This window comes from Galleria mellonella, unplaced genomic scaffold (assembly GCF_026898425.1).
Source record: "Galleria mellonella isolate WM207_F2 unplaced genomic scaffold, CSIRO_AGI_GalMel_v1 utg184, whole genome shotgun sequence".
NCBI classification, from domain to species: domain Eukaryota; kingdom Metazoa; phylum Arthropoda; class Insecta; order Lepidoptera; family Pyralidae; genus Galleria; species Galleria mellonella.
In genome coordinates, this window is record NW_026442025.1 from 12,290,543 (window position 1) to 12,314,394 (window position 23,852).

The following is a 23,852-nucleotide window of genomic DNA, read 5'->3' on the forward strand; positions in this document are numbered from 1 at the left end:
GCCCTTCCTTAATCACTTTACGACACACACGGAAAAGGAACGGGTGGCCTTTTCTATGCCGAGACACACGCGACCAATATACTTATCTTTGCTCTTTCTTTTTATATAATGAAATTTATTTATTTTATTTATTTATTAAATACAAGAAATTTACAACGTGAGTACATTGAACTCCGCACTAGGCGAACCTGTATCGCGGGAGTCCATAAGAGGTTACCAAGACACGGTGATTAAACAAATATAAATTAAATAACCAAAGAAAAGATGTACGAAATATGTGAACAATGATATGCATATAAAAAGGAAGTATTATGGCTGATAGAGACCAGTGGAGGATGAAAATATATCGAGCCAACTCCAAATAATCAGATAAATGCAAAGCAATGCCGTTAGTAAATTGCAGGAAGGATTTTTTTTAGGTTTATGAAACTTACATCGCCCCAGCGTCCGACTTGGTCGAGCAGATCATTGCGTCCGAGACTCAGGTCCACGATGCACTTGTTGACGGCTCGACTGGACCTCTCGGGGGTGAGGTCTGCCTCCGATATCTCCACCCAGCCCAGGGAACGGACGAAGAATCTGACCGCTCGGCCGTTGTCTGGCTCTGGACGTGCTGGGAAACTGCGTCGCCTGGTACCAAAGATGATTAGTACATACATATACATACATATCCGTCACGCCTCTCCCATTAGGGTAGGCAGAAACAATGAAACGCCAAATGCTTCGATTCAAACAAACCTCTTTCGCTTCTTCCACATTCCTCAATCTTTTCATACACGCTCGCCGGTTACGGGTACTTTTAATTTGGCCCTTCTTCAGCACATCGCCTATTTGGTCAACATACGTCCGTCTAGGGCGGCCCCTACCGACATCTCCATTCATTCTTGCTCGATAAATCTCTTTCGTAATTCTTCTTTCATCCATCCTCTCCAAATGACCAAACCAACGCAACATTCCTTTTTCGATTTTTGTCACTACATCGTCTTTCAGTCCACACTTCAAACCAAAAAGATGATTAGTAATAAATATGATATTCTGGATATAACCATATATCTATATAGCATATATTACAGCTGTGTAACTGTGATGGAGTAACTAGCATTCACACTTCTTTTCGTAATCAATATCAAATGCCCCTTTTCCTTCTTTTTTTAGTATTATTATTTTTCTGTTACGCCAGACACAATTTTAATTATTCCTCTCTAACCCAAAGTTGCCTGGAAGAGATTGCTTTTCAGCGATAAGGCCGCCCATTGTTGCCTCTTTATCTTGCTTTTATGTAATTAAGTATGAATTTTGTTCGTGTACATATTGTTCATCTTTATAATCTGCACCATTCTTTGGAGGAAACAATAAGGAGTTTTCATTCATTCACTCATTCAATATGCTATATTCTCTATTGGTTCCATATTAATGTTATTATGATTGATATAATTGTTTTTTTTTTTTTTTTTACGGTAAGAATCATGCTTTTTTTTTAATTTTAATTAAAGAAAACAATTGAATTATGTTATAGTAAAAGAAAAAAATTATTTGAAAGATGTACACACAGACAAGCACTAATGGTAAGCTTCACTACCCAAGTGTAATCTTGACAAAATAATGTTGTTCACTTGAAATCTGTTTATGTAAATGATACAAACTCACTTGTAGGACATTTCTTCTTTCCGTTTCCTCTCCGCCTCCTGATCCACGTGGTCGAGAGCTCCACTCGTGGTACTCCTCGTCACCGAGGACGTCATCACATTGTGCTCATACTTGTTCACTTCGGACAGGTTGGAGCAGTCCCGCACCATGGAGATGCGGGTTTCCTTGGCCTCGATTGGCGGCATTTTGGGTATATCTCTTTGGATCGTGCCACTTTTTATGTGCCAGTAGTAGGGACCATCGTTGTCTGAGAAGAAAAAAAGGTTTTTGAGTTATTACAGTTCCCATATTCTCCATATTTATTTAAACTTTTACCTACTTTATTTTTATTTACAATTTTACTGTGTATTAAGCATAGTAAAATTCTATGTACATTTGGCGAAGAGAAAATTTACAAAATCCGGCACGAAGGATCAGTTCGTAACAGGTCCTTAGACTGGTGGTAATCGATATTCATTGAGTGTGTTATCTAAAAACTCGTAACAAAAGCACTGCCTTCCTTACAATTGTATACTGCGAGTTGTATCATGGTGGAAGCGAAATTGACAAACAATATATGTCAAATTACAACTGACACTTTCTTATAATTAAATGTTTTGTTAAATATGGGAGTTATATTCAAGTCCTGCCCGTGATAACAAATAATTGTAATTTGGACACTGGACGGTGATAAAGCTTAAATTGAATAGATTATATATAAATATATATATTCCATATGGAAACGAAGTTAGAATTTATTGTATCCCATGACAAATAAATGAAAGAAGTCATAACAATCGGACCTAATAAGAAATTTCAGAAATGTAGTTCAATAAAGTATAGTTTAGATATTTGTAAAGTTGAGAATCGAACCAGAGATCTCAAATTATAGCACACGAAAGCATAACATGTTAGTCCTCAGGAATAGCAACCCATGAGAGGTTCCATGTTCCATGTTAACAATCCCTGTAGCCACATTCAATCAGATGGGCCGTTTCTTACTCATTAAAGATTGCTACATAAAAAACATGCCTTGTACTGAAGCATCATAAAAGATATTTCTAATTTACCCTCATGCTTCTCCCAGCCGGGCGGCAACTGCGGTTCCTTCTTGGGTCTGAGTTTCACTGGTATCGCGTACAGGTCATCGTTGGGCCCCTCAGCGGAATGTGGCACGGGCCCCGCGTGACTCTTCTCTGTGTCCTCTTGATCCGCCCTCTCCTTCTCCGGCGGGGGGGATTCCTCCCCTCCATTCTGTTGTGGTGGCGTGATGAAGCCGCTTTTTTCACTGTAACAATTTAAAATTCTTTATTTGAAATTTCTAACTCTTCAAAATTAGAAGACACTAATGGCTTACTCTATAAAGCTTTTAGTTTTTAGCTCGTTTTTGATTTAAAGTTGCAATGTAAAGAAACAATCGGGAAATAGCAGAAGGCTTTTATATTTATTTATTTATTTATTCATTAGTACAAATATGTGTACATGGCGAACTTAATGCTAAAAGCATTCTCTCCCAGTCAACTATAGGGAAGTGACAGAATACTCGAATGCGGTACTACTAATTATTGAATATACATTTATACTATGTGGAATTCAAATATAATCGACGAAATGTGAATGTCAAATATTTGCATATTCCAGTAGAAAAAAATACAAAAATCATTTTATGGCCCCTATAATAATTTTGACCCACAATGAGAGGATCGGGCTATCGTATTTATTACACAATGCCCACAGAATGTCGTTACTGCTGCCACGCAATCGGTACAAAAGAGATGCGATCCGTTTGCGTCTGATGGCATAGAAGTCATCTGTCGATGCCGCTGCAAACATTGTGGATGCACTACAAAAACGTGGCAGCCGTAACAACACCCTGAAAACATCATTGTATTGAACACGCAGAGCGCTGTATGCCCGCCGTGTATAGTCAACCCACAGGCTGCTCGTGTAAAAACATTGGCAATATGCCTTGAACAATATAGGCCTCTCCCATAACACTGCCATAAGGAACGGTTCCGAGCCACTTGCATTCATACCGTAGGATTTTTCAAATCGTTTTATAAGTTAAACATTAAAAATAGAGCCGAATTGAGGACCTGATTTTTTGAAGTCGGATAAAAACAAAGCCCTCATTGTTGATGTATCATAAAATAATATAATGAATCACAGTGACGCACCAGACCGTATATTTAAAATTAATTTGTGCAAATTAACTTTTTTTGTGCCGCTCAATTAATAATGATGCTCTTAATGTACATTTTTATTATTATTATATTCGTGTTTCTACCGTGAAGCAGTTGTGTTTGCATGGCTGTGTTTCGGTTTGAACGGTGGGATATGGCAGTGAATTTACAGGGTACAGAGGAATAACTACTGAGTCCTCAGGAATGGCAACGCATGAGGGTTATCATGGGTGAAACAGTATACTCTGTTATGTGCATGGTACTGCTCATGTCTATAGGCGACATCATCTCATCGACTCATCTCGATACGCCACCTACAAGTGGTATGTATAATTGGTTTTTCTACTTTTAAAATTTACGTATCCAAAGTAAAGTAAAGTAACAAAGAGTCAAAAATATTAATGATCTTTACTCAAATAGTTTACAAGTACTTTTAAATCGTGACATTTTGTATTTATAAGTGGACTTGTTTATTAAATATCAAAGGATTTCAATAAATTCCTTAAAACCCTTTGAAAGGTATACGGAAATAATTTTACAAATAATTTTACAAGCAAGGATAACATTTACGAAACAACAATCGCCGTTTGCAATGATACATTTTTTTTCAGTACTTTTCAATTGCCAGACAATTTTCAACTTTACGGCTACAGCAACAGAGATAATAAAATAAATAGGATTGACGTTCTTAATCTTATTAATTCGCAGTATTATTCCACTGGTGCCTAAAATACAGCTCAGTATATCGATCTCTTTTAGCCGACTTTAAAAAAAGAGGTTCTCGATTCGGCTATATTTTTTTATGTTTGTTACCTCAGTTGGAAACCGATTTTTTATTTTTATTTGAAAGGATATGTATACAATATATATTTCGCCGTGTGTGTCCCGGCATAGAATGCGACACCCCCTTCCCGTGGGTGTCGTAAGAGGCGACTAAGGGAAGTTAAAGATGGAGTATGCGCAGCATGCTGAAACATCTCTAAAAGTCTATTTGTGGTTGCCAACCCGCCTGCCAGGAGGGGAAAGGGATTGTTAGTAATGGAGTTTGACAGCCCCATTGCTAGCAATATGCCTTATTAGGTCGACCTCCACGTGGTTCCCCTTGGAAACCATCGCGAACGATTCTTGTTGAATTCGTCACGATGGGCTAACTGACCTGCTTCATCCTCACCTATCATCCTTCACTGGTGCCCCGCCGGTGTATCCCGTTAGCGCAGGCAGGGTTACCATTCCATTTTCACCCATCAAAAAATATTAGATCTCAAAAATGGCGACGCATGGGGGGGACAAAAAAGTTAATACTTACTTGGATTTTTTCACAGGGGACGCGGTGTCATCTTCGACTCTGTAATGAAACAAAAATATTATATGGTTAAAAATGTTTATAACTTTTTTTTTATACAACTTAGAATGGCAAACAAGCTGACGGCCCACCTGATGGAAAGTGGTAACCGTCACCTATAGACATGAGCAGTACCATGGACATAACAGAGTATACTGTTTCGCCCATGATACCCCTCATGCGTTGCCATTCCTGAGGACTCGGGTGTTATTCCTCTGTACCCAGTAAATTCACGCCATATCCCACCCTTCAAACCGAAACACAGCCATAACTAACAATCCGACCCGGCTTCGCGCGGGTAGAAGGACAGCTTGTACAAAATACAATTACAGTACGGTATATTTAATGGCAGATACACGTTCTTAATGTCATGTAGAGCAAATTATAATGCAGTAAAAATGTATGACGTAATGAATATTCATTACTCATATTATTGTTTCTTTCACTTGGTCATTATTAATTGGGACGGTGAGCGCGTGCTTTCTCCTTCTTTATTAAATTATTCAAATTTATATTTGAACAATAAAAATACATTTGTTTAGTAACACATTTACCAAGTAACAGATACCAGAGGGAGACTTTGTACAAAAGTCGATTGCTTAGACAGAGGTACTGTCCCATTCGTGTTTCTACCGTGAAGCAGTTGTGTTTGCATGGCTGTGTTTCGGTTTGAAGGGTGGAATATGGCGTGAATTTACAGGGTACAGAGGAATTACACCTGGCTCCTCAGGAATGGCAACGCATGGGGGTATCATGGGCAAAACAGTATACTCTGTTATGTCCATGGTACTGCTCATGTCTATAGGCGACGGTTACCACTTTACATCAGGTGGGCCGTCAGCTTGTTAGCCATTCTAAGTTGTTGTTTGTTGAAGGAGTTGTCGAAAATAAATCGACAAAACAACAATCCCTCTATAATGAATTTAATTATGATTAGACAATTATAAAATTGTAAAGTTTGTAAGTAAATTGTAAATTGTAAAGTTAAAAGTTTTGTAAACACACATTAATGTAATAACTACACTAACTTACATGTAATTTGATAAAGAAAGGTCGACTAGTTTCGGGACCATTTGGGGCCCTTAATCGTGAGCGGCTATAACGCAAGCGCTAGCCTGACTGTAACTACCGTACTACACTAAGTTAAACCGGTAGTTATACACAACATTTGGCAACTTAATACACAATTGCAAATTGATATAAAAAATATTGTTAAAACATGAAAATTATAATACAATAATTATTGAGTGATTGAAAAATTTCAAAGCGGATAAACAAACAAACAAACCTGTTATCTATTGATGTATTTAGACATTTAAAGAAAAAGGTCGAAAGAATAAGGCAAAACGCTAATAACAAGTTTTTATTAGATACTTGACGAATTTAATGATTGAGGGATCGTCTGTCTGCCAAGTATGCCGGAGTTCGCCAATAGTTGTGGCAACTATTCTCGAAATTCCACCCCCCCCCCCCCATAACCATAATAGGTAAATATTCAGCAGTGAGTCGTTAACGATATGTTGACGATGATGATGGCTTGAGAAGTTGAGACTTGACGTTTTACAAAGAGGAGGGGTCGATCTCCAAGTGCATCGCGAACTGAGAAACTTTGAGAACGCCTGGCGTAACTAATTTAAGGGAAAACTCCGGCCAGTTTCGGAGGTCGGATGGCGTGCAAACGGTCGAAAGTTCGAGAAACTTGGAACGATGTAAGTATAAGAAAACGTTGATGATTCCGACGTGGACGAGTTCTGACGCGATTTGATAACGCGGTTTGAATGTGAGTTGTTTAAATATTGTGTTATACTTTATTAACCGACTTCGAAAAGGAGGTTCCCAATTCAATTGTATTTTTTCATGTTTGTCACCTCATAACTCCGTTGGACGTAAACCAATTCGGAAAATTATTTTTTTTAAATATACAATCAGGACTGGACGCGATGCCAGTTCCAATACCTTTGCAGGTAAATAGTCGATTTTTTACTTTATTGCCGACATTTCGACGTCAAGTCTCCGATTGTGTATTTAAAATATGTGTAAACAACGTAAAAGTTTAAAATTAACTAACTTTTTTTTTTATTTGAAAAGATATATTTACAGATTAGTCCCATAAAAAAATTATCTAAATCGATTATGTAGTTTCGTTTTTAAATCAAAATATCTAGTTTGGCCACAATGAAGTCGGTTTTTTTGTGGGACATAATCTTTAATTTACTGACTAGCGATCCAACCCGTCGTCGCTCTTTAGTGGATTCACTTTTTTTTTATGGCACAAACAGTCATTATACCTATAAGTAGGTACTTAGAAATAAGAAATTATACAATAGACCAAACAGTACCGATACATAATCTTTCCGGTGAATACGGGGACACTACAGCTATTTTATCCCACATCCCTCCACATAGTGACATCCCATTCCTTCTCTTAAGATTCTTTAAAAAATCTCCCAAAAATTGCCGTCACTTACATGTTTGCCCAGCGTGTTGACTTAAATAATAAAACCATAAATTATCCAATGAAAAGAACCAATAATTTGTGGCTTTCAGGGCGAAAAGCTGGGCATAGCACATGATGGAGGGTATCGAGGAAAGGTCCAGCAGTGGACTGATACAGATACAAGCTGATGATGATGATCCACATCGGCTGGGCAAGGATAAAGAGAAAGGTAAATTAATATTTTAACTTCAGTAAGTAAATTAATTCTTGATACTTTGAGTAAAGTTTGTGTAACTTTCATTCCAAATTCAAATTTCTTGAAAAAAAAAAAAAAAAAAAAAAAAATATATATAATATAAAAAAAAAAAAATATATATATATATATATATATATATATATAGTTCGCCCCAGCTTCAGACGAAAAGATACTCGAGAAGGAAGATAAGTCAGTGTTTTAGTTTTAATAGGCAAATTATTGATTGTATGAATGAATGAAAAGAAAGATTAACAATATATTACTGGTTTACATTATTTTATAATTTTCATAGGAATTACTATTACTGTTATTAGTTTTAAATTTTAGTTTTGAAAATTACGTAATTCGCTGATTATATAGTTTTCTACAGATAAAAGAATTATTAAAATCGGTTAAGTAATTTTTGATAGAGAAAGGGTAATATCTGATATCTATATATTGGGTTCTTCTGGACATTAATGACCACCCATTGCGATATCTATATTCATTACAACAAAAACAATACACAGATATTGCTATACATATATTACCCATCTTTGGTTATTGAGTTTATCCAAAATCTTAAATCATTCCTCTTTCTAAAATAATAATTCGTTCCTCTTTCTAATATTAGGATAGATATATATATATAGTAAGGAATATGCATAACTATGTATTACACGAACATGTGTTCCAAGTGTTTCCAAAGCAAATATTAATGTTCTAACACAAAGTAAAATTTAAATGAAATGATCCGCCCGCGAGCACGGAGTCCGCTTTACGACCTGTGCGCTATGCACACATAAAACTTTGTGTGCACATTGGAGAGAAATGTTGGTAACAACCTATATATATCAGGATATTTGTGAATATACAATATATTATATTATTATATTTTTCATCGTGCCTCCGATCAAACTGTTTATAATTACTCCTCTCCATCCAAAGGTCGCCTGGAAGAGATCGCTCTTAGCGATAAGGTCGCCTCATTGTTTTCTCAATAAAATATTTTCTTGTAATTGTTTTATAATTTTTTTTATGATGATGTTGGCTAGAAATGCTTCAAGGGTGTTCTTCTCTAGAAATCTGTCCGATTCTAAAATAAGGGCATACGGGTATGTGACCCGACCTCCCGAGCCGCTGCACTGTCCTAGTCCTTTCCGCAACTGCAGTGTCCCCCTTTCCTTTTCCTATCCCACATAAGTCCCTTATTGTTTTTTTTTTAAGTATTGCCAACGTTTTCTTCCTTTTTTTTCTCAATCCTTTCCTCCATACCGTAGGTGGAGGAAACTACCAACAAATGCATTCCCAAAGAGGATTAACGTTTTGGCTTAAAACTATAAGCCAAATCTTTTTGCAATATGAATAACAAACATATTATGCCAACCGCAAATGATATTTGGATTGGGATAAGGGTAGAAAGAAGAAAAAGATGTGAGCTAGAGATCTTTACTAATATTAAAAACATGAAAATAAGTTTACATGCTTTTTTTTATACAACTTAGAATGGCAAACAAGCTGACGGCCCACCTGATGGAAAGTGGTAACCGTCGCCTATAGACATGAGCAGTACCATGGACATAACAGAGTATACTGTTTCGCCCATGATACCCCCCATGCGTTGCCATTCCTGAGGACTCGGGTCTTAGTTCTCTGTACCCAGTAAATTCACGCCATATCCCACCCTTCAAACCGAAACACAGCCATGCAAACACAGCTGCTTCACGGTTGAAACACGAATGGGACAGAGGTACCTAAGCAATCGACTTTTGTACAAAGTCTCCCTCTGGACATTTCTCCTTGTTACTTTATAGCGCCTTAACGGCTTAACCATTCGCTATGAAATTTGATATACGCATACTATATGGAATGGACAAAGTTGTAGGCTATATAAATAGGCTGTAGGCTATATATATGTATTTAATAAATAAAATGGTAGTATATTGCGCATTAAAAAGGTGCAGAATTTATAAGACAAAACAAATATAGAAGTTATAAAGGAATCACTCATAACTATTTATCACGCAAAATTGTATGAAAAAATTGACCCGCTTTTTTTGAAGCAATTGTATGGAGACAGATATAATCTAAGGGGTACATATATAAGATGAAAATGAAAATTCCGGAGAAGAAATATATTCTAGAAAACTCTGTACAGTTGAGATTTTAAACATTAGTTATTCTTGTCAATAAGGCGGACTTGTGGACGTGTCGATATAGCGGGTGCGCCAAAATAAAATAGTTTTCAGTTCTCGTTTCAGCTCGGTCGTAGATAGTTGCTACGTGAGCCTTTCAGACACTATCTGTGCTGAAATATTGTATTTCAGATGCAGCACGGGGTCCAAGTCACAAGAATAGAGAGATAAATGTAACTAATATAGTGACCAATTATTTAATGTGTTTTTATTATTGTTGTATTGAACAAAATTTATTATTTTTTTAATAAAATTTACATCTCCTCTTTTAGAGAGAAGAGATGGCAAACTAACCCTCGGCAGAAGCACAGTCGGCCGGGGTTCAGGGCCCCAGGGAGAGAAACCGGCGTACACTGCGCGCAGAATCTAAGAGCACCGCTTTCTGCATCTTTTCCGAGAATAAGCTGTTTCCGCTGTTTATTATTAGTATTAAATTTAATACTGTTCTCCTTAATATAGAAAATAATTAGAAATTCGACTTAAAAATAAATATTTAAATCACCATTCTGTTAATTTATTGAAATTAGAATTAAATAATTAATTCTGAAAGTAATTCATTTATTTTTTCCTAAAAGGTGTATAATTTGAGGTTGGATTCAATTATATTATTATGTTAGTATTAATATTAATTTAATCATAATAATTTCTCAATTTAAATTAACATACAGTAAAATTACAATATATGCTTTTAAATATACCCTTTTTACGAGTTTTTATTGCACAGGTAGTTAGCAAATAATATATAAACTGTGTTATCTGCTGCTAAATAGCATACTACATATGAAAAACTTATTAAAATTGGTTAAATAGTTTTTAAGTTTATTCATTACAAACAAACTTACAAAAAAATAAAATCTTTTCTTTAATCTTTTTAAAATATTAGTAATAACAGGATACAAAAATATATTTCCATCCAAAGGTTGGCTGGAAGAGATCGCTTTTAGCGATAAGGTCGCCCATTGTTTTCTCATTGTGATTATTTCTTGTAATTATTTATATTTATAATAGGTTTACTATTGTAATCTTTTGGAGGAAACAATAAAGAGTATCTATCTATTTTTCATTTATCGTTTATACCTTGTAGCTATTAACTTGTACCACACACAAAGTTTTCGTGTCAGACAAACAAATGCAGGCTATTTGAACAAAATCCGGTACAATTGTATCAACAGCGATAGTTGCCTGAATATATTAGATTTTCAACAAAAACCAAGTAACTGAACTTCTCTGAAATCAACTGATAAAAATTTTATTAACTTACTTTAAAAAAGCAAAGGTTCATCGCTACCCCAATATTTTTATGCAGGTATTGATTTTAATTGTTTATTTTTTAATCGATTTGTTTTGTTTTTATTTTAATTTAATTCCATGGATTAACTGACCTACCTTTTCATTTCCACTGGTACCTCGCCAGGGGTACCTGTAGCGCAGGCGGAGTTACCATTCCATTATCATCCATTTAAAAATCCCTTGACCATTTACTTCCCTTAGTCGCCTCTTCCGTGGGTGACGACCCACGGAAAAAGAACTGGTGGTCTATTCTATATCGGGACCACACGACAACTTACATGTTGATTTTTAGGCATAAAAAAAATAAAGATCTGTCTGTTCTGTCCTTTTTTCTTGTATTTTTATGTATTTGAAATTCTGACTTTTTCCTTCATACTTTTTATTCTAACCGTTTTATTCAGATAACGGTAGAATAAAACTAATAAAGTTTAGTGTCATTTACTATGTCTTAAACCATAGCGTCACAAGAGACACCCATAGAAAAAACAGGCAATATGGCTTCTAACCCAACGGCATAAAGTTGTAAGTAATTTTACATTGCTTATTACACAGGGTTGTCACGGATGCATCTCGAAATGAAACGGGCACGTGACCTGAGGTCGGGAGATGCAAATATTTCCGGATTAAACCGGTTATTGCCACCCCATTGCATCTCTCGGGACGTCTATCTGCTATGGAATAAAATTACTTTTACATAGCTATACTGTATATATGTTTATATCTGACTCTTGTAGGACGTGGGGGGAGGAATTGTTGACATAAGGATGGGGATGTCAGTCCCCATTCCTACCATTAAGACTTTCATATCATTAACGCAAGCGAGGTTAACATTCCATTATCATCCATTAAAAAATATCCTGTAGGATAAGAGGAATGGATTGTTACTAAAGGGGATATTAGTCCTCATAGCTAGCAATATACTTATCAGATCGACCTCCACGCGGTTCTCCCTATAAATAGTCATGTTTATTTGTAGTGAATTAGCAACGATGTGCTAACTGATCTGAGATAATCCTCATCGTCTGGATGTCCACTGGTGCCCCGCCATTATTTACCTTTAGCATAGGCAGGTGCAACAATCCATACATTCATTAAAAAAAGAACTTTTTAAGGAAGAAATTATGAATATAACCATCACAGTGAACTTAAAGGGTAATGATAATATAGAAGGATAAAACTTGACTGCGATCTGGGGGTCCCAAGATCGAATCCCAACACAAAATATTGAATTTTCAAATTTAAATGTAATGTAAATCTTACTATTTTTATTAAATAATTTTTCATTTTTTTTTTTATTAGAAATAAACTTCATTTAAATCAATCTGTATTAAATTGTTTTTTTCATATTTCTAAATAAAAATCTGGTGTATGTTTTAACTTAATACGCCGTTTAAATGTAGTTTATTACATTGTTTTTTTTTTCTTTATTTCTGAAATCCAAGAGTATGAAGTACAAGCAGAACGTAGTAAAAGTATCATATAATTTGACCGTATGGTCCCGGCGGAGAATAAGCCACCGCTTCCATTCCCGTAGGTTTCGTAACAGGCGACTAAGGGAACATAATGGTCGAGGGCGAGCAGTGTCCCTCTTAAAACATCACCAAAGCCTGCCAAATGCTTGTATTTGCCAATGTGGCAAATACAAGCAAAACCCCCCCAAAAGGAAGAGGCCTGTGTTCAGCAGTGGACAGTGGATGATATCATATCACTATATAATTTAACTAGCAACCCGCCCCGGCTTCGCACGGGCAAGCATATACTTATATTTTCTACATCAGTTTGTTGCGTCAAGTAAGAATTCGCTTCGAAAGTCTGTTTCTCATGCTTTATTGCCCGTCTTATATAACAAAGCAAGTGGTGGAACACAGACGAGGGTAGCTGCATCAAGCGAGACCCGTCATCTCGTCACGATGGTACTAGAGTGCGAGGTCTCTTGAATTTATTTTCTCTCGCGTTGTTTCTATTTTTTAATTTACGTATGGTGAAATGCTTAAATGCTTTATGCTTGTATTTAAATTGGTAATGATTAATACTGTATCTATCGAAACAGCTTTTGAAGATACTATAATGGGTGTAGTAAGCTATCCTTAAAAGAAAGACACATGCCATCGTAGACTTTTTTGTTGATAAAAAAAGAGATACAATCCCATCATGCTTTGTTTTGTCATAACTCAAACGAAATAGGCAGCAAACTTAACAGAATTTATTATTTATTAACAAAAAAAGGACGAAATACAATAAGACTAACTTAAGTTTATGCACAAGTAATTATATCATATTTAATTGTATATATACACACGTACATACATACATACATAAACATAATTATATACTTATACATAAATACGTATATATACCCACACATACAAATAAATAAAATATGTTCTTATGAACATAAAGATAGGTGCTATTTAAGTTTTTTTTTTAATATTTAGGACTTATTCTTAAATACATGACTCTCATGGATAGATGTGGGAAGAGAATTCCACAATCTAGCAGCATGGACGATAAAAGATCTACTATAGCGCGTAGACGAGCGAAGAGGGATTTTGAGAATAAGAGACTTAGTCGAACGATAGGACACACTACGGGGATCAAGTAAGTCAAAACGCTCACGACGATAGGACGGAGAAGAAGGCTTGTACAGAAGAGAATATAAAACGAAAGCATGAAATTCTTGACACCTTCGAATTGGTAGCCATTTTCATTTTGTTATATAAGCGGAGACACGGTCGTATTCACGCGGACCGTAAATAAAGCGTATGCACAAATTTTGTAGTCTCTCTAATTTGTTTAGAAGCTCTTCAAATACGCCAAGTAATGTAATATGTCAGAGTAATCAAGAGGTAACTGTAAGTCTTGAGCCAAAGTAATCTTTGCTCCAAATAGTAAGTCCTTTGAAGTCGTTTAAAAGATTGAAACGAAAAACATAGCTTTTTGCTTATGCCGTTAATGTATTCATTTCAGGACAAATTGCAGTCAGTGACAAAATCTAGCGTTTGTTTTTTAGATATATGTAAGTGCCTCATTTTCATAATACACAAGAGACAAAGCGTTATGATCAAACTATTTATAATTACTATGACTAACTGCAACGAGAGTCTGGATTTCCGCAAATCAACTAAGAGCTTAAAGCCCATTCTGATATTTTAAAGAGCGAAAGCTCGTATCGTCGATTACTTTAATGATTAAAACGTACAGACTAAAATGTTTGGAAGGGATGAAAGGGATTGTTAGTAATGCCGATTATCAGTCCCGTTGCTAACAATATACCCTAACACATCAACCTCCCCGTGGTCCCCCCTGGAAACAATCGTGCTAAATTCCAAGTCACGATGGGCTAACTGACCTGCCTTTTCATCCTCACTTATCATCCCTCACTGGTGGCCCGCCAGCGTATACCGTTAGCGCAGGCGGTGTCACCATTACATTATCATTCATTAAAAAAAAAATGATTATAGTGATGTGTAGTGTAAAATAGAAATCATTAACTTAGTCTTCAAATGTGTCTAATAGTGAAACACGGGTAAACACTGATATTACATTTATTGCTTTTTTTTTTCCTTTTTTTGTCGTTAAACTTCGTACAAATTACATTGTGCTCTATATTTTTTTATTAGTCATGCTTTCGTAACAGTATTTGACTGACGAGTTTTGCCAACAAAAAATATATTTTCGTCAAGTATAATTTCTTATGCGGTTTCTGCATAACGTACCATCGTAATCGCGCATTAAGATTCTAGGCGCATACTTGAAAGTTATTTGAACAGAATTGTATGGAAACCGTGAAGCTGTAACACATGTATTATGTGTTTAAGTCCGAAGATTTTTTCCACGGTCTCGTCAGTGCATAACCAAAATTGCTTAAGACTTTTTTTGCATGGTTGAAAATGGAACGGTAACACCTATTGATATATGATGGCGGGGTACAAATGGGAGATAACAGACGAAAATGAAAGCAGGTTCATGTAATTTTAGACAGTACATTTTCGGATTGAAGGGTGAGATATGGCGTGAATTTACAGGGTACAGAGGAATAACACCTGAGTCCTCAGAAATTGCAACGCATGGAGGGGAATCATGGGCGAAACAGTATACTGTGTTATGTCCATGTACTGCTCATGTCTATAGGCGACGGTTACCATTTTCCATCAGGTGGATCGTCAGCTTGTTTGCCATTCTAAGTTGTATAAACAAAAAAAGAATAAATAAATGCACATAATGTTAACATATTTAGATTTAAAAGAGTAACTGTTGAGTTTCGTGCGGGCTCTTCTCAAGAGATAACAACTTTCCGAACTCTCTGTAAAAAAAATAATTGAAAATGCTTGTAAACAAGTCTATTTGAACAAAGATGATTTGAATTTATTAATTACTAATTTAGGCACAAAAAGTAAAAGACAGATAAAGTTACTTTTAATTTAAAATGGTATCAATTTAGTATGGAAAACATCTAAGAAAAACATGGAGAAATTTTTTAAAGAGATTTTTTCCCGTCAATTGGGACTCCATAATTCTTACTCCTATATCTCTGTACACAGCACAACTTTCTAAATAACTAAAAGTGAGTTTTATGGTAGTCCGCGAACGAGTGTCGTTAAATTCTCGCATAATGTCGGAAACTGTCGAACTTTGCGGGCTGTGGAGGAGGCGATAAATCTATTTTTGATTATGTTTGCATTTTGCTCCTTCGTATATTTCATTTAATATTAGCGAATTTGCACACACGCGTATTTCAATGCCTACTTACAATCCGTAACACAAGAGGCTCGAATTGGAGTAGCAATTTTTTTTTAAATATTTCATATAATATTCATTAATTTAATTTAACTGTATTGTTGAATAATTTAAAAGCAATAAAGTGATAAAAAAAATCACAAAAAGTGTTAGTGTTAACCATTTATGCAGAAGTAAATAGGTGAATATCGTCCAAGCACGCACACATGTACACGCATACAACCATGCATACTCACATACGCGCACACACACACGCACGCGTACACACACACACACGCGCGCGCGCGCGCGCACACACACGCACACATGCACACACGCATGCTCATAGACGCACAATCATAGTATGTTTGTATACTATGATCCCAAAGTCTCTGAGACAGGCTTTGCCTAATGTAGGGTCATAACTATATTGTATCATAGGCTAATCTTTTTCAATGAAATACGGTTTTCCTTATTTATATTCCTTTTTAAATTGTTTCTCTTGCTATATATAAAATACCTACTGTTATTTTGTACTCGTACAGTGTACACGCCGGCTGTCTAAAACAATTTAAAGGGTTTATTACATTCGCTATAAAATAAAAAGTTCATACGTGTTGTATAAATGGCCGCGGTGAGTTGAGTTTCCAGTTCAATAAATAACAATGTAGTTTATATCTACCCAAGTGACAGGCGAAAGCGGAAAATTTTACATTTAATCCAAATTTTAGACAACAAATTTGCAATTATTAAATGTTAGCTTTAATCTATTTTGTTCGTCATAGTTATAAATATTTTTGTCTAGGTAATATTTATTTATTGAACTTCAGTATATCTAGATAGAGTAAAAGACCGATTTAACACAATATAGCGTTATGTACCAGTCAACCGTAGACAGAAATGACAGAAAATATAATTGACAGTGTAACTTAATGAGCAAATAGATAAAAAAAAACTAATAACTGTGCCCCATAAAAAAGTAACTTCAACTATGACAAAACCAGTTATTTTGATCTAAAAAGTAAATTATTGACCGATTTTGATAAACTTTCTATGGAACTAATTTGTAAGTATATCCTACTCGTACCAGATAAGAAAGAATTTTCCAAATCGATTTAAAACTAATGAAGTTATGAGGTAACAAATATAAAAAAAAAAACAATCAGATAAAAAATTTCTTATTTTATAAAGTCGATTGAAAACAGACTTTTGGCATATCATTTAGCAAATTCATCATTATGAGTCAACAGGTCTGACTTTATTTTCATCTGCCATCCTTCACTGGTGCCCCACCAGAGTAAACTAATAGCACAGGGGGAGCACTCATCGCATGAATTCCGTGCCAAGATTTTCCCAAGAGCCTACAGCATAGGGTGCTTCAAATGGGGGGGTAAAGGGGTTTCTTCAGGGTGGGCAACGCACGCGTAATACCTCTGGTATTGCAGGTGTTCATAGGCTACGGTAACTACTTATCATCAGGTGGGCCGTATGCTTGTTTTCCACCTCAATGGTATAAAAAAATATAAAAAAATCAATAAAACAGAACTCTGATATCAGATTTCTTTAGACCGTCTTAATTTACATGAAAAATTATTGCAACGTAATCGCTGTTATTTTCCTGTATCCTATATCCTTATCCTGTAATTTGTACCATACATGATAGAATTATTACGGCCGGGGAGCATTACAACGGATGTTGTTCCACTATACAGAGAGCGGATGTGAATGCATCGAAGTGGACGCAAGAGCATTCGACTGATGAAACGCAATTTGTATTACCAAAAATTATATGAGAACGAAACTATTATATTATCTATCACGACTTATAGCTATAGAAGTTTAAACAACTTTAGTTGAATTTTATACTGAATTAAACGTACGTTTACCTAAACGTTCTCGAAGTTGATTACCAACTCAATAGACTGATCTCATTTAAACGGCCACACAGCAGTCTAATACATGTTTATTAGGTGGTAATTGTTACTACTATTCGTGTGAAAGTGGCGTCATCTAGTGTCAGAGATTCTAAGCCACATTAAATTACATGAATACCTTTGACGTAATAAGCTACCTATTTCACATGAAAGCCTCTGATATGCATAATCGCTGTTATCCTATAAATTGTACCATGCACCAGAGCGTTATTACGGTTGGGCTGCGTCGGTACGGATGTGGTTCCTCTATACAGAGTGTGCATGTAAATGCAATGAGGGCCAGGTGGACGCGGGAGCATTCAACTGATGAAACGCACTCTACTGCCCCGAAGTTACATCAGAATCGAGATTTTTTTGTACAACTTAGAATGGCAGACAAGCTGACGGCCCATCTAATGGAAAGTGGTAGCCGTCGCCTATAGACATGAACAGTATCATGCACATAACAGAGTATAGTGTGACGCCCATGATGATTCCTTTCAAGCATTGCCAATCCAGAGGACTAAGCTGTTATGTCTCTGTATTTTGCAATTTCATTGCTTAGCCACTCTTCAAACCGAAACACGTGCAAACACATGCGTTCATGGTAGAAACACGAGTGGTACAGAGCTCTGCATCATTCGTGTTTCTACCACTGCTTAAGTACCTACCCAAGCACACGACTTTCGTACTAAGTCTCCCTTTGGTAAAATTTATTATAATAAGTAGTAGATAACTTGACAAAAGTTGGTATGCTATTATATTTTTTCTCTATTCCTTTCTTTCTTTCTTCTCTCTTTACATACTCTTCTCATGGAAATTTCTAAAAATTCTTCCTTAACAGAAGCTTTATACAATACTTTAATGTTTCTATTCCTGAGCAAGGGAGTAAGGGATTGCTAGTAATAAGTTCTAACAAATCCACTGCTAGCAAATTTATATCCTATGAGATCGACCTCCACAAGGTTCCCTCTGGAAACTATCGTGGTTAATTTTTGTTCAATCTATCAGGATGACCCAATTGATCTGCTTTCATCTTCACTTGTCTTCTACCACTGGTGCCCCGCCAGCGTACGCTGACAGCGTAGGCCATTTTATTTACAGACATTAAAAAATAATTAGCAATTTCAACTATGCACTGATTTCTGTTTTAAATCTTTCCTTTATATATTTTATTTAAAAAGAACTTTGAGGTGGCACTCAGCAGGAGATTTTATAAGAAAATAAGGAACACTTTTGCCCAGCAGTGGGACATGATAGATCAATCAATAATAGATAGACATTTCCCAAAACTTTACTTTTAAAATAACTTATTTAAATTGAATACATTTAAACCAGGATTTTTACCCTATCTTCAAGCTGAGCAAACAGTTTCGCATCTTGGTCAAGATATGGCCTACATTATATATATATATATATATATATATATATATTATTTATAAATTACTGTTTTAATTTAATATTGTTCATCACGTTGCACCGTCAAAATTATATTTTCCGTTATTCCTGTCTACGGTCGAATGGTAGATAACGCCATATGTTGTTGAGTACGCCATTTACACTTTTTAGGTGTATTAAAGTTTAATAAATAAATAAACACGGCATTTCATGGCTTTCACATTTTTTTTTAATAAAATATACCAATTCATCAAACCAATTTGGCCAACATAAACACAGTAATAATACACTAACGACCTCTATTCACGAAACGAGAACTGTTTCGACCTTAACAAGTTGTGATGAATATAAAAAATTGGGCTGCAAATATGTACTGACTACATGACTGTGTAGATAATAGGCATAAACAATAAAAATAAATCCTGTGTGCGTACGATGTCCATTCGCACTTTAGTATTGAATTTGTATAAAATTAATGAAATTTTGTATATGTGTATTTATTTATTTATTATATTATTTATTATATTATTTATAAACTAAGGGACCTTGACAGTTTCCCAATTCGCTCCCTTAGCAATCACAATATATACAAACATAAGAAACTTTAATTATTGAACGCTTTCTAAATAATTTATTGCCATTAATGGAAACTCGACAAGTTTACAAGTAAATATATCCAAGTCCAAGGATACTAGCTTTTGTCACCGTTGAGCAGAGTTTTTTTTTATACAACTTAGAATGGCAAACAAGCTGATGGTCCACCTGATGAAAAGTGGTAACCGTCGCCTATAGACATGAGCAGTACCATGGACATAACAGAGTATACTGTTTCGCCCATGATACCCCCCATGCGTTGCCATTCCTGAGGACTCAGGTGTTATTCCTCTGTACCCTGTAAATACACGCCATATCCAACTCTTCAAACTGAAACACAGCCATGCAAACAAAACTGCTTCACGGTTGAAACACGAATGAGATAGAGGTACCCAAGCAATTTTGTACAAAGTCTCCCTCTGGTAAGTATTAAGTGGTAGTATAGACATGTCCAGCTATTCAACAAGGCCAGGAATAATTAAAAAACATTTATAATAATGTATCATAATGTAAAGTTTTTATTGTGTATATTTTAAATTAGGGACATTAAAAAAATCTAAAATACAACGGCGGGCTTATCCCATAGAAGGATCTCTTACAGTCAACCTTTGAGAAGTTGAAAGAAAACTATTGAATTATCGAAAGTAAAAACTGTACAGCTAAAGCAAAAATAGTTAACAAAACCTATTTAAAAGTAAATATACCTATATTACAATAATAAATAAATGCATACACTTCAATATACTAAAGATATAAATACATTAATTGTAATTTATTTTATTTACTTATTAAAGACGACACATTACCACATGGCACCTGAGCCATATGTCTGGGCAAAAAAAGAATACAAATAATTAACTAAAATCCATTCGACTATACTAAAAGTGTGTATAACACACACAAATTATTTATTTTTTCATATACGCACCATTGATTGTGAGGGTTACATGGAAATGTATGTAAAAATATTCCATGAAAGTCTGACAGGGGCTTGCATTTTTTATCGTGGGAATACTGAGGTTCCAGCGGCGTATGTATCCCGATTCAGTTACTCCACGTGTAAGGAAACTACCTACGTAAGTAGATAGGGGTGTGAAATATTAAGGCATGCCCTTAGCGAAGCAATGTACATCAGTGTAAGAACAAAAAACTTCAATAAAATCTTATACATGTGGTAATAATGCTTAATTTTATACTAATATTTTACTTACGTGGTAATTAATAGATTACCACGCTGGTCAGGCTTTGTATTTCGAGTTTTACTTCTTAAATATTATCTTCTTAAAAAATACTTTCCTATTACGAAGAATAGGGAAATGTACGAAAGGAAAACCCATAACTCGTTGATATATTAGTAACCCATTAACTAGACCCGTAACTGGTATTAATTACTAATGGAATAGTAAAGTTCTTTCGATGTATATGATATCGGTCCCAATAGAGTCTTTTTACCTGTAAGGAAACTTCTTAGCTAAATAGATATGGATGTAAAATATTAACAAAGAGAAATACATCAGTAAATAATATTAATATTATGTTCTCTGTAATTTTACAGCAAGAAAATAAAAATTTCGAATAAAACCTTACACATGTGATAAAAATAAACCTACATACGTGGTAATAATTTACCACGTTAGCTAGGAGTTCTTTTATCAAGTTTTATTTTTCTTCTTTAATATCTTCAAGTTTTTTGTATAATTCTGTTAGTAAAATAATAACACTAATATATCTACAATTTATAAATCAATTTACAATACGCCTTTCATTGGCTTACAATAATCTGATAGGTAGATAAATATAATACAGGATAGACGAAAGGTTCGAGCTCAGTTTTAACTGTGGTTGGCGTATGCCAACCACAGTTAAAACTTAAAATAAAAAATAAGATAGTTAAGATTAAAAACTAGCATAGTGGTATCACTATGCTAGTTTTTAATCTTGAATCTTAACTATCTGAGAATTACAAAGGAGAACTTGTAAAGGAGCTAGATAAGACTTAACACAACTGGTTTATGAAAAAAAAATTGTGAAATTGAATTTGTTTATTACAACTTGACTTTTTAATGGCTTAACGTATCGCCATGAAATTTATTATATACCTACTATCATCATCTTCTTACCCTTATCCCAATAATTTGGGGTCGGCGTAATATGATTTTGTCCATATTACAAAAAGACTTGATTTTAAGTTTTACGACCGGCCACCTGCCTGATGTCAACCCTCTATATACCTACTATATAAAGTAAAAAGGTCTAGTATTTATCTCTGTTAAATGAAGTTCCTTTAAGCAACCACAAGGTTTGTGATTGCTATTGCCAATTGTGATTGCCATAATATTGCAAAGAGGTTGCTTTGCATTTTATGCCAATTAAATGCACCTAATTTGTTCAGATAATCCAGGTCTCAAATCTGCTGGTAAACATCAGATGCACCGGATCGATGCATCACGACTGCGCAATGGGGGGGTCGATGCACCCGTCATCTCGGACCTGGCGTTGCCAGGTTGAGTATTTTTTTCGTAATTTTGGTAAAAAATTTCTCTTGGAGAAATGGAATAGATGGAAATTTTTTGGAATAAAATAACTCTAGAGAATTTTGGGTAATATTTGAGATTTTTGACATATGTAAGCCGCATCTATATTCTTAAATCATTGAAAATATAAAAATGCCGTATATTTTTTTCGAGCCTTCCAGAACAGTTGTTAAAACTTAGTGAAATTACAGGTTTCGAAAGCTAAGTACCATAATCCTCGAGAATGGCAACACATGAGAGGTACCATGAGCATCACAGTGTATTTTGTGATATCCATGAGGTTTTTTGTGATCCCATCAGGTAGACGCAGCTTGTTTACCATCATAAAAAAAAATAGACAATTGTGATGGAGTAAAACTGAAAGAATCACGTTATTTTAGTGAAGAAAATGTATTTGAAAGAGTAGAAATAAAACAAAGATCCAGCAACGCTGCTCGGACCTGAGTGAGTGACCTCGATTCTATCACGTTGCGGAAACGATTGGAGTTCAGAGTTCTCGATATTGAATTGCGGAGTTTCCAGCTCTCTGGATGGTTGCACTCGACAAACAATGGAAGTAAATGGTCTGTTTGCGAATCGATCGACTCTGAGATTAAGTTATTTATAGTTAAAAGTTTAATCCAGGTAGTAGTGGTAAAGTTTTAGTAGTTCACAACATCACACATAGATTTTTACCATAGATTATCTATATTATCTGATATTATCCAGTTAATATAATGTAGATTGCTCGTGTGGTCCTGTCATAGAATAGGCCACCTCTTTGCCGTGGGTGTCGTAAGAGGCGACTGAGAGAGAGGGACATTTCTAAAGCCTAACTGCGGTTAGATAGATAGATAGATAGATAATTTATTTACATTACTTACAGCACACAAATTACAATAAAAAAACATTTATTAGTTTATTATAATAGTGAACTGTATCAACGTCTGTCATATTATTATTTTATTGAACTATGTGTTACTTTGCAGCTGGTTAGTTGATAATTATTTTTAAATCCGCTACAATTATTTATTAGCCACAGTTTGGGCGCCGAACTGTTAACAATAGGTTCCGAACAAACATTGCTTTACGTTACTTACAGAACCACTCTCTCTAAATAAAATTACTCGTAATAACAAATCGAAATATTCCGTCAAATAATTTCTGATTTACACTATTATTGAACATCAACAGACTGTCTCGTGGTCATCCGACCATTAATATACCCATTAACCCCAGTGAGCCATTAATATCCATTAATGAGTCGTGTTAATATTATTTAAAATGTAATATGTACTCCCTCACCAGAAGAAGATTTTGTACAAAAGTCGTTTGCTTAGGCACGTCCGTCCTATTCGTATTTCAACCGTGAAACAGTTGTGTTTGCATAGCTGTGTTTCGGTCTGAAGG

General features: G+C 35.2%; 1 protein-coding gene across 11 annotated transcripts in view; it reads right to left on the reverse strand.

Annotated features, from left to right (window-relative positions):
- Nucleotides 1-23,852, reverse strand: part of LOC113511994 (protein Fe65 homolog) — a 102,649-nt gene that overhangs the window by 12,004 nt on the left and 66,793 nt on the right. For all 11 annotated transcript variants that reach the window (XM_052893738.1, XM_052893737.1, XM_052893739.1 and 8 more), the window contains exons 4-7: nucleotides 5,116-5,154; nucleotides 2,697-2,914; nucleotides 1,648-1,894; nucleotides 435-630 (exon numbers count right to left, since the gene is read on the reverse strand). In XM_052893738.1, coding sequence (XP_052749698.1) covers nucleotides 435-630; nucleotides 1,648-1,894; nucleotides 2,697-2,914; nucleotides 5,116-5,154 — 700 coding nt within the window. The remainder of the gene's footprint in view (nucleotides 1-434; nucleotides 631-1,647; nucleotides 1,895-2,696; nucleotides 2,915-5,115; nucleotides 5,155-23,852) is intronic.